The sequence below is a fragment of the Cupressus sempervirens genome, chromosome 8, assembly GCF_028749045.1.
Source record: "Cupressus sempervirens isolate cs-2001-9-10 chromosome 8, ASM2874904v1, whole genome shotgun sequence".
Classification (NCBI taxonomy): domain Eukaryota; kingdom Viridiplantae; phylum Streptophyta; class Pinopsida; order Cupressales; family Cupressaceae; genus Cupressus; species Cupressus sempervirens.
Window position 1 is genome coordinate 359,491,358 of NC_143125.1, and position 17,102 is coordinate 359,508,459.

General features: G+C 33.2%; 1 protein-coding gene across 7 annotated transcripts in view; it reads left to right on the forward strand.

The window, feature by feature from the left end:
- Positions 1 to 2,073: 2,073 nt before the first annotated feature.
- LOC149542815 (uncharacterized) overlaps positions 2,074 to 17,102 on the forward strand; it is a 97,807-nt gene continuing 82,778 nt past the window's right edge. For all 7 annotated transcript variants that reach the window (XM_089797705.1, XM_089797704.1, XM_089797708.1 and 4 more), the window contains exon 1: positions 2,074 to 4,649. In XM_089797705.1, the coding sequence (XP_089653831.1) occupies positions 2,233 to 4,131 (1,899 nt within the window). In that variant the 5' untranslated portion in view covers positions 2,074 to 2,232 and the 3' untranslated portion in view covers positions 4,132 to 4,649. The remainder of the gene's footprint in view (positions 4,650 to 17,102) is intronic.

Sequence of the window (17,102 nt, forward strand, 5' to 3'; positions counted from 1 at the left end):
TATATATATGTCTTTTTAATATAATTTCAATATGTTATATCTTTGTATTTGAATTTCTAATTTTTTAAAAACTTAAAAAAAAAAAAAAAAGTAGTTAAATTATTTTTATTATTTGTCTTTTATAAAAATAAATTAAACAATATTATTTTTAAATTATATTTTATAACAGTGTTTGTAATATGTATAATTGATAAGTGTTACAAATTTTAAATTATATTATTTATTATTATTAATATTTTTTATTTAAACAATTTATCATTTAGTTTAAATACATTTAAAACTTATACATATTTTTTAATATTAAATTAATAGTTATATTTTATATCAAAAAACATATTAAAGAAATAACCATAAAATAGAAATAATTCAATTTTAAAAGATATATAAATTATTATTATATTTTTATAAACTATGTATTAAAATTAAATAGTTATATTTTATTTCTTATTTATTACATCATATTTATTCATCTAACATCAAATTTATATGTATTACATCTATTTATTATTTACAAATGTACATATTAAATTATATAGATATTATTTCATAATTAAAAATTATTTAATTTTATGAAAAATTTAGAAATACAAAACATTAAATAGTAAACTTTCTCTAATTGTGTAAAATTAAACAATTAGTTTTACTTATAAAATATTTTTATATCTCAATACATTTCATTTTTTCTTATAGAAATGTGAGTTTTATATAAAAATTAAATTCTTAATTTCATTAATTAAAATATAATATATTTTAATTTTTTATTATAACTATGATTTTATTTTGACTATTTGTTTTATTAAAAAAAATAATTATATTTAATTCTCTCACACACACACACACACACACACAACTTATGTTGGTATCACTCTATCTTACTATTTTATCTCTCTTCTTCTTCCTCCTTTATATTATCTATCCTTTGCATATATGTTTATGTTGTTATTGGTGTATATTGTTATTTATCTCTATCTATATCTCTATCCTATTTTTTGTCCAATGCCAATGATTAAAAATAGTGTGAGTTTCATTTGATAATCAAGATGAGAATAATACATAATTTGGAAAGTTATTCCAACTACTTATGGTTTTCTAGTAGCATGCATGTTATGCTTAAAGATATAATGTGATACTCCAAATGCTTCATCACTTCTTCAAGTTCTATAATTCAAATATTGGTATGGATATTTTTCCTCATTGCACATAATTTAAGTTGTCAATGTAGAAGGTGCAAATTTGTCTAAAGCATATGTATTGATCGTAGTATGATATTAAGTACTTAGTGCCATATTGGAGGCTTTGGTCTCTTATTCTTGGACTTAAATGCCCAAAGATATAATAATATAACACGAGAACTTAACAACAAAATATGAGCCATCCTATCAGATCACAAACACATTTTTAGGACGAGAATTTAACAACAAAATATGAGCAATCCTATCAGATCACAAGTGCATTTTTAGGCAAAAATTAATGTATTCATAATGTTAATTTAGATTCTCACTCATCTACACCTCTACAACCATTATGCTTTAGGCAAGAACTATGACGCATTGCGTCTTTTGTTAAAAAATCAAAGTTTAAAAAAAATAAGAAATTCAAATACAAGCTATTGAGAATTAATATTGATTAGACATGTTGTGTGAGGTGGAAGATAAAATGATTGAAAAAAGAAATCTTATCAACTTGACATAAAGATAAAGTTGTAATTAATACATTCATTGATACAAGATAACAAGATGAAGTTGTTAGAAAATATTAATATTTTTGTTAAAGAAAATTAATTTTCTCTCCCACCAAAAATAATATGGACCAATAGAATAAATGAAAAATGTGATCTATAAAATAATGAAAAATTTAAAAAATATAAACATTTAAAGTTTCATATAATCTTTTAAATTCTTTGATTTTGATTTGATATGGTGAGTGTTAACATGACATGCAAAATTGTTCCTATGAGCAGTAACTAAAAATGGTCAAATGATAGTTATTTGACTTGCTATCCAATTTTAGGGATCGTACAATACACTTTGCTTCCAAAATCGCACCTCTTTGTCTTAACCGGGAAACATTGGGTCTTCAGAGAGCTGTAATACATCTGAATATAGCTGTGTGGCAAATGGACGGAACATCCCCTAAGAGAGAAGAAACGCGTATTAATATGGGTTTAAAACGTATCACTTGGTAGTGGCTTTTTGGGGGAGGGATGATTTTTTTGGGCAAGAATGTTGTTCTATGGGTATTTCTTCATCTGGTGGTAACTTGCGATTGCAAATGGCAGCAACGGCTGCGCCTTGGAAAATATTCCCGTCAGTTTGTAACTTTAACGCAAAGGCAAAGCCGCAAAATCCACAAACAAAATCGCAAAACTCAAAAGAAAAGTCACAAAATCTAGCTCTGCAATTGGCTTCAGTTGTGAAGAAAGCAGCAGCCAAACCAAATAGCAGGAGCGCCAAGAAGTCCCAAGCGAATTGGGGAGGAGTAAAGACAGGGGGAAACCCAATTTCGTCTGCATATAAAATGGTTCAAATATTAGAACCAGAGAAGGACACCCACAAAGCTCTAGAAATGTTCAAGTGGGCACAGAGACGTGCACGTTATGATCTTTATAGCTTCAGAGTCATGATTCAGAAGCTGCTTTCTGCAAAGAGGTTTGAAGAAGCAGAACAAATGCTTAACAAGATGACCGCAGAGGATTTCAGATGCAAAAAGCCAGGAGTTTTTAATAGCTTAATCAAGAGCTTTAGCGAGGCATCAATGGTGGACGCTGCTTTCAGGGTTTATGATCGGATGCATGATTTTTGTGAGCCTAATGTTGATACATTTAATGCTCTTCTGAATGCATTGGTCCAACACGAGAACCTTGAAACAGCTATTTCGTTCTTTAATAAATTGGTCAGTGCCAAAGTTCCTCTGTCTGTTATGACTTTCAATATTGCCATGAATGCCCTTTGCAAGGCTCGTAGGTTAGATGATGCTGTTGAGCTCTTGAGGCTAATGACTGAACAGCATTATCTGCCTGATTCCTGTTCTTTAAATACGCTAATAAGAGGACTTTGTGACGAAGGAAATCCTGAAGAAGCAGTTGAGTTACTCGTCGAGATGGCAAGTGCGAAAATTAATCCCAATGTTAATACTTTGAATACTTTAGTTCATGGCTTTTGCAAGGCAGGAGATGCCAAGAGAGCTTGGGAAATATGCAATCAATTTTTAAGCAGAGGTTTCTATGCCAACGTTGTTACCTACACTTTGCTCATATGGGGTATGGCCAAAGAGGGATACGTTGATCAAGCTGTAGAAATTCTACGCCAGATGCAAGACAGGGGTTGCTCTCCAAATGTGTTTTCGTACTGCTCTCTCATGGCCGGTTTCTGCAAATATGGAAGGTCTTCTGATGTTCAAAATATTTTCAATGAAATGTTGCAAGTATTCCGTTTGCCGGGGGTGTTCCCCTTCAATATATTGATAAATAGCCTTTGTAAGGAAGGGAAGTTGGAAGAAGCATCTAAGGTTTTGGATAGGATGGGTGAGAAGGGAGTTCGTCCTAATGTTATGACTTATACATCATTAATTAATGGATACTGTAAATTGCGTAATATAGATAAGGCTATGAAATATGTAAGCCGAATGAAGGCAGAGGGTTGTATGCCCAACATAACAACTTACTCTACCTTGATTCATGCTAACGTTGAAAAATGTGACTGGGGAGAGGCCAAGAAGATTTTAAGCGAGATGCTTAGAAGTGACTGCACACCTGATCTTGTAGCATACAATGTTTTCATATACGGTCTGTGTAAAGAAGGGAAACTCGAGAAAATTGCCAGGGTTGTTGATGAAATGTTGAACAACGGTTTCCCTCCTGATGTTTTTACGTACAGTACTGTGATTCATGCTCTGTGCAAGGGAGGCAAACTAGATCAGGCGGGAATGGTTCTGAAAGAGATGGAAAGGGAAGGGTCTTACCCAAATGTTGTTACCTACACTTCAATGATATATGGGTATGGAGAGCAGGGTAAGTTCCATGAAGCCATTAAGGTGCTTGACGAAATGCGCTCAAAGCATTGTGTTGCCGATTCAGTCACATTGAGCACATTGAGTAAAGCATTTGGTGTTGAATTCAGTGTTCAGGTGTGATTTGAGTTCATAAAAGATCAGTATGATGTTTTACTTGGTGACAATTTTTCACAAATGGTGGATACTAATATTGTGACTTCAAGGGCTGTGTTGGATTGTCTCTGTCGATACACTGCTTGAGATATTAATTTTTTTCTAAATGATATACAAGAAGTTGGAGCAGCTCAATTAATTTACCAAACTTGTTTTTATCAACTTCTTTTTCAAGAAATGTAGGTCGCACAAGTCCATAATACAATTATTGGCGAAGAAGTGTTTTTTGATTCTACTATTATAAGAGTGCAGAACCATGGTGCAGGCATATGGGGGGGACACAATGAGTCGGCTATATTTTGTAATAAATGAGAAAAAACTACGGAGAGTTTAATGATAAGTTATCAGGTTGCATTATTGATTCATGCAACAACGTTGAGGCTCCAAAAAGCATGACCATTTGCTTCTTTACCACTCTGTCTCACAAATCTCCTCTCAAAGTCTCACATATGCCAAGCAATGAATATCAGGGATCGGATTTGAAGGTAAATACTCTCATTCCAGAAGTTTAAAATTACAACATGTTTCATACTTTCATGGTAGTATATCTAGATACCATATTTTATGATAGATATTGCTGAGATAGTTTTTGTTCATTACGTATTATTTGTCAAGTTTACTTAAGAGGCCGGACATTTGTTTATATATAGTGTCACTGTGCATTTTCATTAGATTCTTATTGTTTGACTTTTGATCCTCATCCGCGAGCTTCGTTGTGAGATATTTGAAAGGTGTTGTAGCTTATCCTGGCGTATTACATTTCTTACTTGTTTTAGGGATAGTTTAATTGAATAAACTACTGTCTGTTAATTCAACAGTCTGGTTACTTAGCTGGAACATATTCAATTTTTGTCTTGTATTGCCTATTTATGGCATATCGTTTACTTCAGTAACAGATCAAAGTATTTACCTTGCTCTCTCACATGTGGTATCAGGCTAAAAAGGATCTTGTTGTTGATGTTGTGTGCTGCAAATGGTGTGAGACATCTGGACTGCATATTGTATGTCTGTGGTTTAAAATCATATTCGAGCACTGATTCAAAACAGTTAAAATGGCTATGCAGTAGGTATTTTTATTTTGTCTTGTGTCGTTTCTACACAGTGTTACAAGACCTGGACTTGCCTTGGACTTGGAAAGATGACTTTTGACATAGACTTGGACTCTGTAAAAACTCAGCAAGGACTCAGCAAATTGAAAACCCAAGAAATTCAAAGATTTTAAAGGGTTTAAAACTTTTATCATGCATCATTTGATAAATAACATCCAAGGCACAATAATTGAGATAAATAGAAGCTACTTTACACACATACACAAGTTTACATTGATCAATAAGTACAAAGGAAAATTTTTGAAGAAAATAAGTTAAACTAAATAACACATTAGGAATATAAATATTGTCATTGTCAAATCTCTACAATATTCATGGAATATGAAATCCATGGAATTGAAAGTTCAAAACATATATCAAAATAAAATTTAGAGCCTACAAGATTAAGGCTCAAGGTAGCCTATATCGGTGATTAGTCGATCCCACAACCTTCCTCCATATATGCTAAGATAGGGCTCCGTATAGGCTAAGATAGGGCATGCAAGATTTTGCATCCATCTTCTCTCCCTGTGTTTGAGGCTTAGCCTTAGTGGCATCCTCATCATCCTCAAATCCCTCACTCTCAGCCTCAGGGTCCTCCAATGGGTCTCCTAGTGCTCTAGTCTCCTCTTTTGCCATCACTATTGCCTCTGCCTCTCGTTCCGCCTGATCAACTCATTCCAAGTCTTTATCATTGAAGACAAGATCATCAATCTCAGTGTTCTACTCTGCCTATGGATCAACCTCCTCTAAAATGATAGGAGATATGTCAGGGCCCAAGATTTGTCTATGACGGAGGTGAAGGTTGTAATGAACAAACACAATATCATTCACCCTTTTCATTGCCAACTTGTTGCTCTTTTTCGAGTGTATATGCTTGAACATACTTTAGTTGCACTTGCATCTAAAAACAGAATATGGCTGGCTCAAGATATGAATTGCAATCCTATGTATATTTGCCACCAAAGTACCAAAAACATCTCCCACCATGCATTTGAAACAAGAGAATTTAAAAATTAATTCTAGAATTAGGAATCATAATCATGTTTTTACCTAGCATTTGTAGTGTCCGATTTTTCTTGAATAAGTCTTGTGAGAAAAAGTCTCCTTATGAATTCCTATATATTTCTATCTCATAGACTATATTTACTCCAATTGTTGAATTAGGCGTTATTCTCTCTACAACATCATAGAGCCCAATCCACACCTCATCATCAACCTTGAAACTTGAGCTAAATTGGAATGTCGGATTAAGGTAGTGAGCAACTGCAAGTATAGGTCTGTGAAGCAGATTGTGCCATTGTCGATTAGTGACATCCCATATGGGGCCATATTTAGCCCAATTCTCTGCATAAAAAGATCTAATGTCCACTTTCACCCTGTCCATGCCCTCATAAATGTATACCATTCCAAGCTTCTCTCCATCAACGATTTCTAGGAGAACATTTAGAGACAATGAATTGTAATGATTGTGAAAGTTAAAACATTAAGCTTTAAGTTTTAAATTGTTATTTTTAAAAATGAACATTGAATATAAGCTAGTGGGAACAAAAATGATGAAATGATATGAAAATGAGGACAAAAAGGAAAGTTTTGTGCTCAATCTCCCTGGGTGGTTACCAAAAGTCACTCTCATAAAAAACCCAATCAGCTGTCTCAATCTCTGCATTGCTCTTCACATATGATGATGTGGTCCACTCCTCACTTACAAACATGTGTTTCAAATTGGCCTTGGATTAAAGCAAGGATTGCGACGCGATAAAATTTATTGCAAATTTGGTGACCCCAATACAAGCAAACTCTTTTTTATTTGTGAAATTCCTCATAGGGTTGAGGAACCAAGTACGATTATATATGAATTTACAAATACTCCAGTGTTCTACACATGATTTTTATTCAGGAAAGTTTGCCAAGATCCTCAAACACAAGGTCAATGCAATGAGCATGACATGGGTTTCAAAATAGGGTGGGGTGCTTCTCCATAAGAAGTTACCTGCAACAACATATTGTGTTGCATTATCCAAAACAGTTTGTATCACATTCTCCTCACCCACCTCCTTCAATAGCTCCTCCATTACCTCCCAAAGATAACATTTTTTGTTATCCATGAAGCATCGATTGATTTCAAAAGCATTGTGGCACTTGAGAAAATCAAACAATTTAGTGCAATCAAAATAAAAAAAACTTAATCACTAAATCAATATTTTACTACTAGTAAGTACAAATTCTACAATTATTAGATGAGGAGATACGAAAATTCAGCAGTGTTCTACTTCTTCTATCGGTCCAACCATCAGTCATGATGGTGTAACTCTTCCTCCTCCATACCTCACGCTACGTGACAGTTGCGACTTTGACATCAGCCACCTTTTGGGTCAAAATAGGACCTTTTTAGTCCCTCATCATTAGGGGCTTTGACACTTAGAGGAGATGTGGGCTTTTGGAGGAAAGGTTGTTTCACACTATCATGTGCAAATATTTGATTAAGGGATTGTTTCCACAACAAAAAAGGAGGCGTTAGACACACGTGGACTTTCAAAGCAAAGGTGTCTCATGTGCAACACTAGAGGGGGCATTAGACACACTTGGAGGAGATCTGAAGTTTTGGAGGAAATGTGTCTCATTGTGCATGGGGGTGGGAACACTTTTATGTTCATGTTGTATAGATGGTTGTAGGTTCTACAATTAGGAGATCCACTGATGTAGTCAGTTTAGTGTTTCCTTGGTGAATGATGAGAATTTCTGAAGGCGCATCATCAAAGTCTGCATAAGGGTTATGTTCAAAACCCGTGCAATGTTCCAATCTAGTTCAAGTTAATGTAATAAGGGGGGAATGATGGTGTATTACATTTCTTAGTAGTTTTAGGTTTAGTTTAATTGAATAAACTACCAACTATTAGTTTCTACAATATGGTTATGTAACTACAACATATTTTCTTGTATTGCCTTTTTAAGGCGTATTGTTTGGTTTAATAACACATCAAAGTATTTATCTTTCTCTGTCACAGCTTAGGGCAATCCCCTCCAAAGTTCTTTATTGTATAGGCACTGGACATTCATTCTTATCCATAGTTCTTGTGTGAAAGCTTCAGAGGTTAAAGTTTGCAGTAATGTTCCGAATCAACGATCCTTCAAAACTCTGGTTCTCACATCAATAAATCTGAGGAATTGTTGATATTGTTTTTTTGGGGAAAATCATGATGCCAAAAAGGGTTGAACAAAATGAAATCCCATCCATACTACAAAGGGCTTAGCTTGTTCTTAGTTCCAAGGCAAACAATTGGGCATATTTTGTAGAAGTTTATAAGAACAACTTTGTGGTAATGATCCATTCAATGATCCTTCAAAACTCTGGTTCTCACATTAATAAATCTGAGGAATTGTTGATATTGTTTTTTTGGGGAAAATCATTATGCCAAAAAGGGTTGAACAAAATGAAATCTCATCCATATTACAAAGGGCTTAGCTTGTTCTTAGGTCCAAGGCAAACAATTGGGCATATTTTGTAGAAGTTGATAAGAACAACTTCACAAAACCCACAAGATCTCCTGCAAGCAAATAACTTGTTACAAGGAAGAATGAAGCAAAGGAAAGAAGAGAGGCATTCGAAGATGAAAGATGTATTTCGTGAGAGAAAATAATGAATGAGTATGTTATATTACCAACTTACCAAATACAAAGAGTTATATTACCAACTTACCAAATACAAAGAGATGATCTCCTTATAAAGGAGATCATGCAATCTCTAAGGAGATAAGATGATAATGCCATCCTTGTCATCCACTCATAAAGGGATAAGGAGATAAGGCCATCCTTGTCATCCACTCCTAAAGAGATAATGCACTCCCTAAAGGGATAATGGCATTTAATTATGCAAAGAATTATTAGATGTCAAATGCATAAACCAAAATCTTAAGAAGGGTAATAGGGAATTAACCTTTTACTCTAACATGTTTAACATGGTTCAGTGATATTTTAAGAAACTGTGCATGAATGCAGTGATGGACAATACTAGACAGTACACGTCTTGTCAGGTATACTTGGAAGGTTGAAGACAAAATATGATTGAACATAAAATATTCTCCGTGAATCGATAAATACACAGCTGGATCTTATATTTGTATTATTCTAGTGAAATCTAGCTAATAAGCTTGATCAAACATTGAAAACAAATATTTATTGTATAGTGCAGTGCAATATCCACATGGGTTCAATCAACTTATGTGTTCATCCTCAGAGGGTCAAGGGGAAATGTCCTCGTGGGGACTAATGAGAGTGCCCCACACCTTACATTTTTAAATCGGCTTTGAAAGGGGTGGAAAATGATCACTTTTTTCTGGGAAATGGATTAGCAGGCTTATTATTGGAGTCGACAAACAGAGTTATTTTACAAAACTGCCTTGACCAAATTTTAGAGAAGCTATTTGAATCCATTGATTGCGATCTAATCCAATGACTCTTATTGCTCCTTGCCCAATTTTTTCCATTTTCTTGAAGCTATCTTAAGGAAATCCAAGGCTTAATTTCTGCTCTCCATTCCATTAAATCTGGGGATCTTTATCATTTCCTCTCTTTTATAAGTCGTGCTTAGGGATATTTTTCTATCTGATAGTCAAAAATCAAGTTTAAAAACTTATTTAAAGAGAGGAGCATCGAAAGCCTATTTTTTATATTTTTCAAATGGAACAATCTAAGCATAATGTAATGGCTAAAAAGCTATGACATTTTGTATGGCATGTATTAAGTTCATCCTCAAGAACTGAGCTAGCTAATCATTCATGTGTTAATGATTTAGTAGCTGTGTAAGAGATCATTTACCGGTGATGATCTGCTGTGAGTTATCTCAGAAGTATATAGTGAAGATGGGCTGTGATGATTCCCATCTCTCTGTTTTGTTCTTGAGCTGCAGAGATGATGCTTTTTATTGGTTCTTACTGACAGGAGGCTCATTAATCTTTAGTTATCGGTTCTGGATGTCATCGTATGTCTCTCCTTCATGCTCATGTTCGTGCCTTCATCGTGTTGTCTTCTATGTTTCATGTTACGGGAGTTATTTCTTTCTTATCTGCCTTTTGCCATCTGCTGGAAATGAATGGTGACTAGGCGTTATTATTATTTTGGGTGTCGTTTGACATGTTACCCTTTTGGCTCCAAGGTGGTGTCGTGTTTGTTTCTCCATGTCAACATATACGGTAGTAATAATGTGTGTTGGCGATTTTCTTGAGAGGTCATCGGTTCTTATGCTTTCTTTAACGATTCTTCTTATAAAGATGACTCTTCCATGTATTAACCTTCGCCATGCATTCTTGCAACTGACGTCACTTGCAGTGGATAGCGATCCTTCTGTTGTTTTGCACCATCTTTCTTCTTATTGAGATTTATTTCTGTTATTGGCTTTTATGTATTGGATGGCTGTAGCATTACGGTGACTGCAAGAATTATTATACTGTTGGCTCTGAAAGTTTAAAAGAGTAGTTTTTGTTATTTGGCATAACTGCATTGATCATTAGTGCTGAAGACTGATATATAGTTTGTTGTGTTACAATTCTGAAACTGTTCTGAGCAACTATTATACTGATTCTGAGAATCATAGTATTTGTATTTCAGTTGGTCTTTGACAGACTGATATAATTTTGCTAAAAGGAGGCAGACTTATTGATTGACTGTTGAGAACTTCAATCATAAGCAAGATATTTTGTATTGTTTTACAAACATACAATTAAGGATCTATTTCCGGGTGTGGCTGGGTTTTTCCTCTGAGTAGGAGGGTTTTCCCAGGGTAAATCTCTGTGTAATCTGTTTGTATGCTTTTCTGGTTTTCTGTATATTGGAGTCATATAATTCTGGTTCAAACATCAACTTGGTGTCATAGCCACGTTAGCCTTGACTCTCTCATGAGGGTTTGACAGTTTAGATCACTTTAATCCTTCTAGCTGTAGGATTAGAGTTGCATATATGTGTAAGTTTCCAGAGGAGTATGGATGATGATTGTCGTTGGAGATGGGCGATTCTGTTTCAAGAAGTAAGTGTCCGTTTGGTTTGTGGAACTGTAGAAATCGAGATTTCTACAAATCTCGATTTAGCCAAATCAAGGTTTTGCAAATCTTGATTCCTATTTTTGAGATTTTACTTGAACCGTTTGTTTCATGCGGAAGATGAGTAAGAAGATAACATTTTTATGCGTTTGGTTCTTCAAGTTGGAATTGGAATTTGATTTTTTTATTAATTTTTAAAATTTAAAATTGTCAATTTATTTAATTTTTAATTTTTTATTAATTTTTAAATATTTTTAGAACTCATTTTTATTTTTAAAAGTTATTGAATATTAATTATTTATTTATTTGTGAATAAGGTTTTTTTTTTTTTCAAGCTACAAATACTAGTTAAAAATAACAAATTAGTGATGATATTACTATAAAATTATAAATTTTGCCAAATCGTATAATTTGTGTATTAAAATTTTTTATTACTATTTTATCATACAAAAACTGATTTTTTTTCATAATATTTATCATAAAAAAATATTACAAACTCCAAAATAGTCATGACATCACAAAAAAATTGTCCAACTTATGTATACAAATCCATAAACAAAAGAGTCAAAGAAGTCATATCTTAATATTTTTTCGCATATGGTCCAATTATGGACAACTTCTTTACAAATTCATTTTTTATGCACTTTTCCACATATGGTCCCAACAAAGAAGTTCAAATATAATAAAAAGGAGGTGTCATAGAAAGGTGATTTCTGCCTTTGCCATTGTCCTATCCACCTCTTGAGCCTTACAAAACTCGGCCCTCTCCACCTCTCGAGCCTTATAGAACTTGCACTTAGTTCCTTCACAACGTAATATACTTGTAGATGGAGCATTTTTGACCCAAGTAAAGTGTCCACATCCATTATTCCCCTACAATAACAAATCTTTGTGAGTTCTTATTATAATGTTCAGTCCATACAATAATTTATAACAAAAATATATTTGCATTCTTTAACAACCTTCTTCCTATTAGGGTAAGACCAAAAAATTGACGCCTAGGATTAGTCTGCTGTGCGACGTCTTTAACAAGCACAGAATGCCACATTGCCACATTGAGCGAAGCCATCAACATATTATAAATAATGCATCATCAAATATTACATTAACTAGACGAATATTATAATAAACAGTATAGTCAAAATTAAATTAACATATTTCACATGGAGACAATCTCATCTCAAGAGAGAAATTTATGAGTCAAATGCTAGGAGAGAATTTTCAGGTGCTAGTATTATGTTTGTGCATGCTAAATTGGGGTTTCGGAATAGTTTTTAAATATTCATCATTTTTAAATGGAGTAGTTGTCAGCACCCTAAAAAACATGTATGAAAGATGTAAATCATTACGAACACCCCTCAAACTGCTCGACAAAATATCTCCAAAAACCTAGTCACTTCACATAATGTAGTGATTGTTGGATATGCCCAAAAGGTATATGTTAAAGAAGCTTTAAAAATGATCAGTCCTAGCCTACCCCTACACCCAGTGGGGCTTCTATAAACTGCAATTTAAACTCCATGGAAAAGCAACTCAAAAGATAGATAGGAAGGATTCAACATCAATATCATACTCTCTGCTCTTGTAGTGAGCCATCTGATCATCCATGATGGTATTTACTATTCACTATTCTCTCTACGAGATTGGACGGCTATTTGCCAGCAGAAATGTAGGCATAAATGTGCAGTAAATTCTTTGTTCTGTATACATCTGTTTGTATTTGCCCCAACTATATGGGAACACCTGTAAGGATTGATGGGTGAAAGGAAAGATGTCATCCCAAATATAACTTCCCATATCTGCTCCAAAAGGTATATGTTAAAGAAGCTTTAAAAATGGTGGACTGAATGTAGTCAGCTAGGTGTAAAGTCTGTCTCTGCAACCTTCATTAACTTCCTCACAGCCCTAGAGCTTGGAACTGCACATGGATGTCCATCAGATCTCACAAGATGTATAGAATTTTTTACTTGGACTCCTTTAGAAGACATGTCAACAAAGTGTGGAATCATAGACATTGCACAAAAAATGTTCAACTTGACATTTCATACCTTTTTCATTCAATTGAGCAGACTACATGCTGTGTAAAAGAGAGTGCACAAACTGTGCAAAAAAAGAGTGCAAATTTAACAACCTTTATCAACATTCCTCCAGGCATGTGCAAAAAGAGTGTACAAACTGTTTATTGGCAGATATCAGAACTTGTTAGGAAATGATTCTTCTGTGCAAAATGTGGAATCATAGACAACAAGTTTCACTTCAAGGAACACACCAACAAACATTCACTTGCAAATAAAACTATTAAATTGTCACTTGCACAGATCTATGTAAAGCCATGGGAGAGTACGGCTTGGCATGTTCATAACTCAAGAAGCAGCAGCACTGGCCTATGATAGGGCTTGTCTCAGGTTCAGAGGTCTTGACTACCAAAGGAACTTCCTCAGCAAAGAAGAGTGTGAGAGAGAGATGATGTTTCAAGAACAATTCAAAGAGGAGCATGTGGTGCAGATGATCAGGGAGCACACTTATGAAGAACATCAAATCTGCATATTTCATTACTTATAGTGTACCACTATCTATCCCTTCATTATTGAAATAATTCTTTTCTATAAAATCTTGAATAAGAACAACAACACTCATTATCATTTCTTAAAAGCATCTACAAAAGCACAAAGACAATACAAATTTCCTACTTTAAAAAAAAAAACATCTATTAGAATTTCAAAAGTCAGCATTGATAAAGATACTGTCCGAAGCATTCGACTACACTTAAAATAGAACAGTCAAAAACATGATTCAGCCAATGAAATCTCTTTCTTAGAACAATAAGAATAAAGAATAAAAACAACCAACTCAATTAAAATAGAAACTCTATATATTCAATAATAATATTAGTATCAAAAAGGCTTAAAAGAAGAGTCACCTATGAAGCTAGAGGTAATGAAACTTCATTTGTTGCATCAAATTGCAAGGCTATAACTAGAATTTTTCTGAATCAGAATTATAACTAGAAAGTCAAATGTAAGATAGATTGCTTCGTGTATATAAGCTTCGCAAAAAATGGCAGTCTTCCAAACACCCCCTTAACAAAAAATGGCTAAAATCCACTTTGAAACAATGAGAGTGGTGGAGTCTAACAGTCAAACTACAATTGTTAAAACACAACAAAAACTGCTGGAGTGTGACAGTCAACGTTGAGCTGTCATGTCAAAACATTGAAGTTGTAATGGTAAATCTAAGTCGAGTTTTATGATATGCTCTATCTAGAGATCATCTTCAAACCTCAGTCATATAGAGTTGATTCTTTCACCTTCACTCATTCTCAAGAACCCTTTGGCTCTTGCGCTCTCAAGCAAAAAACTATCAAATGCTTGTAGCATCGTATCTTCATTGATGTCAGAAATGGCTTTGAGAGCATCATACACTTCATCCTAAACCGAATCTATCTGTCCTTCATCCATGGCTATATGTTGACGTTTTGTGAGGCCCTCATGTAATTTATTGATGGCTTCACATATGACATCCATCGAACCAGCCATGCTGGCCTGCTTCCTTTTTGGCTTTCTTGATGATGATTGTGACACTCTCTCTTTGCCGGTTGCACTAGATTGATTGGAAGGGTTCATGTCCTCATCCAAATCAGCATGAGTATCAATCGGCATAGAAAAATCTCTATCATCATCTAGATCAAGGGCCTCATCCATAAGGTTCCCTTTTCCAGTCTCATGTGCTGTTGCAGCTGTCGTACCTTCAGCTGTGTCATTCCCCACAATGAAGGTCAGCTCATTGTAGTATTGGAATGACTGCCTCTTATACACTTTGGCACTTCTGAAATCTTTTCGTTGTATGTTGGCATCATGGATGAATTAGTTTATTGTCTTTCAGTACTAATTTAATAAGATAGCTTATACTTAATCAAAAGAATTTGAAAGATCATATTACCTTCAACAGTTCATCCCATACCCTCTCCTCCGTATCCATACACTGAGTGGTCTCATTCTATGCAAACCCACTTGTGATTTTCAATTCTTTCATAATTCTTTAACCAACCTTCCATGTTTTGAGCTTGTTTTAAAAATTATACTTTGTCAGATTTAGTTTCAAGTCTGCATTGAACTTCTTTTCAATTGCAGTCCACGCCTCTTTCCAAAATTCCCCCTTTCCTTTTCTGCCTAGCTGGACTTGCTCTTGGAGCAGGTCAAGGAACCTATGTTCCATTTCTCTAGTCCACTGTACCTTCTTCAAAGAAGAATTTGATTGGGTTATCTGAATTCCGCTATCCATTATTCAGCAAAACTGACACTCATCACAACCAGTCAACAACTTCAAATACTTTCAGCATATATATCACCAGAACAAACACAATAAATTTAATCTGCTATATATCAACCAGTGAGTAATAGAGTTGTAAATCTTGAACAAAAGTATGACGGAGACAAGAAAGTTGTCCATCAGATGTACCATTTAAGTGTCATGCCCAAAATACAAGGGCAAAAACACACACAATTTTTTTGTTATTTTTATTTTTAAAACAATAATAATTAAATTTCACTAAGTTCGATATGTTTGTGTTCACGGTTAAAGTATAGGTTCTCTACCTTTCATCTTAAGTTTATAATCTTGAGGAGAAATAAATCGTTAAATTTTGAACTCTTGTTATTATCTTAATATCGACATTTGTTTCGTTATTTCATTTTTTATACAACATTATATTTAAAATTATTGAATAACCATTTAAATGAATACGAGTCTAATTAATTGAAATATTAAATCAAGAACTAAATAAGATAAAGTCACATCTAGCGTACACATAAATATACTTTATTTTACTTTATTCAAATTACAATTTTATTTAAATCCATCATGATTTTTTTGAAATTAACATTCTTAATTTAATAACAATATAAAATAAACTTAAATTTCATCAAATGATAAAACAAAACAATTTAACCTTTCTTATTAGTCTTACATAAATTTACAACTAATATTAATTTTATAACTTTTTAACTAATAAATCAAACAAGCCATTTTCTAAATATTAATTTATTAATATTAATAAATCTAATATTAAAACTAACTAAATAAATAAATAAATATTATCTAACAACAATTCTTAACTAAAATTAATTACTAATAAAATAAGCTAATTTAAATTAAATTTAAACTAACATAATTATAACACTAAACTAAAAATACATCAAAATTAAAACTAATATTAAATAAAAATCTAACATTTATTACATACTAACATTTAAGAATACATAAAACAACGTAACACTAACTTAGTAAAACAATTAAACAAAACTAATATTTAAAAAAAGAACACAATAATTAAATTATATGCAAAAATTAATCCAACTAATTAATGACTAACTATCATTCACTAAATTTGAAACTATCTTAAAACTAAACTAAACTTAACTTAAAAACTTTAAATGATACAACTATACTAAAACTAATCCTAACATAATTAATAACTAACTACTAACAAAAAAAAGTAACTAACCTTAACATAAACTAATCTATACTAAACCTTAAACTAAAATAAATTAAATATTAAAAAAAAGATACTAAAACTAAATTAAATATTAACATAATACTAAAGTTAAACCTAATTAATACTACTTACAATTAAACCAAACTTAAATAAATAATAAAACAAACTATGCTGAGACAAACCTAAACTACCCCGACACTCCACGCATGAGCCAACTTTTTTTTTGACTTGGGTGCAATACAAAGTGGGGCTGCACGGTTATCAAGGACAGCAAGGAAGTTGCTGTGATAAATTGCATGGGGAGAAGTAAGTTTGCTGTAT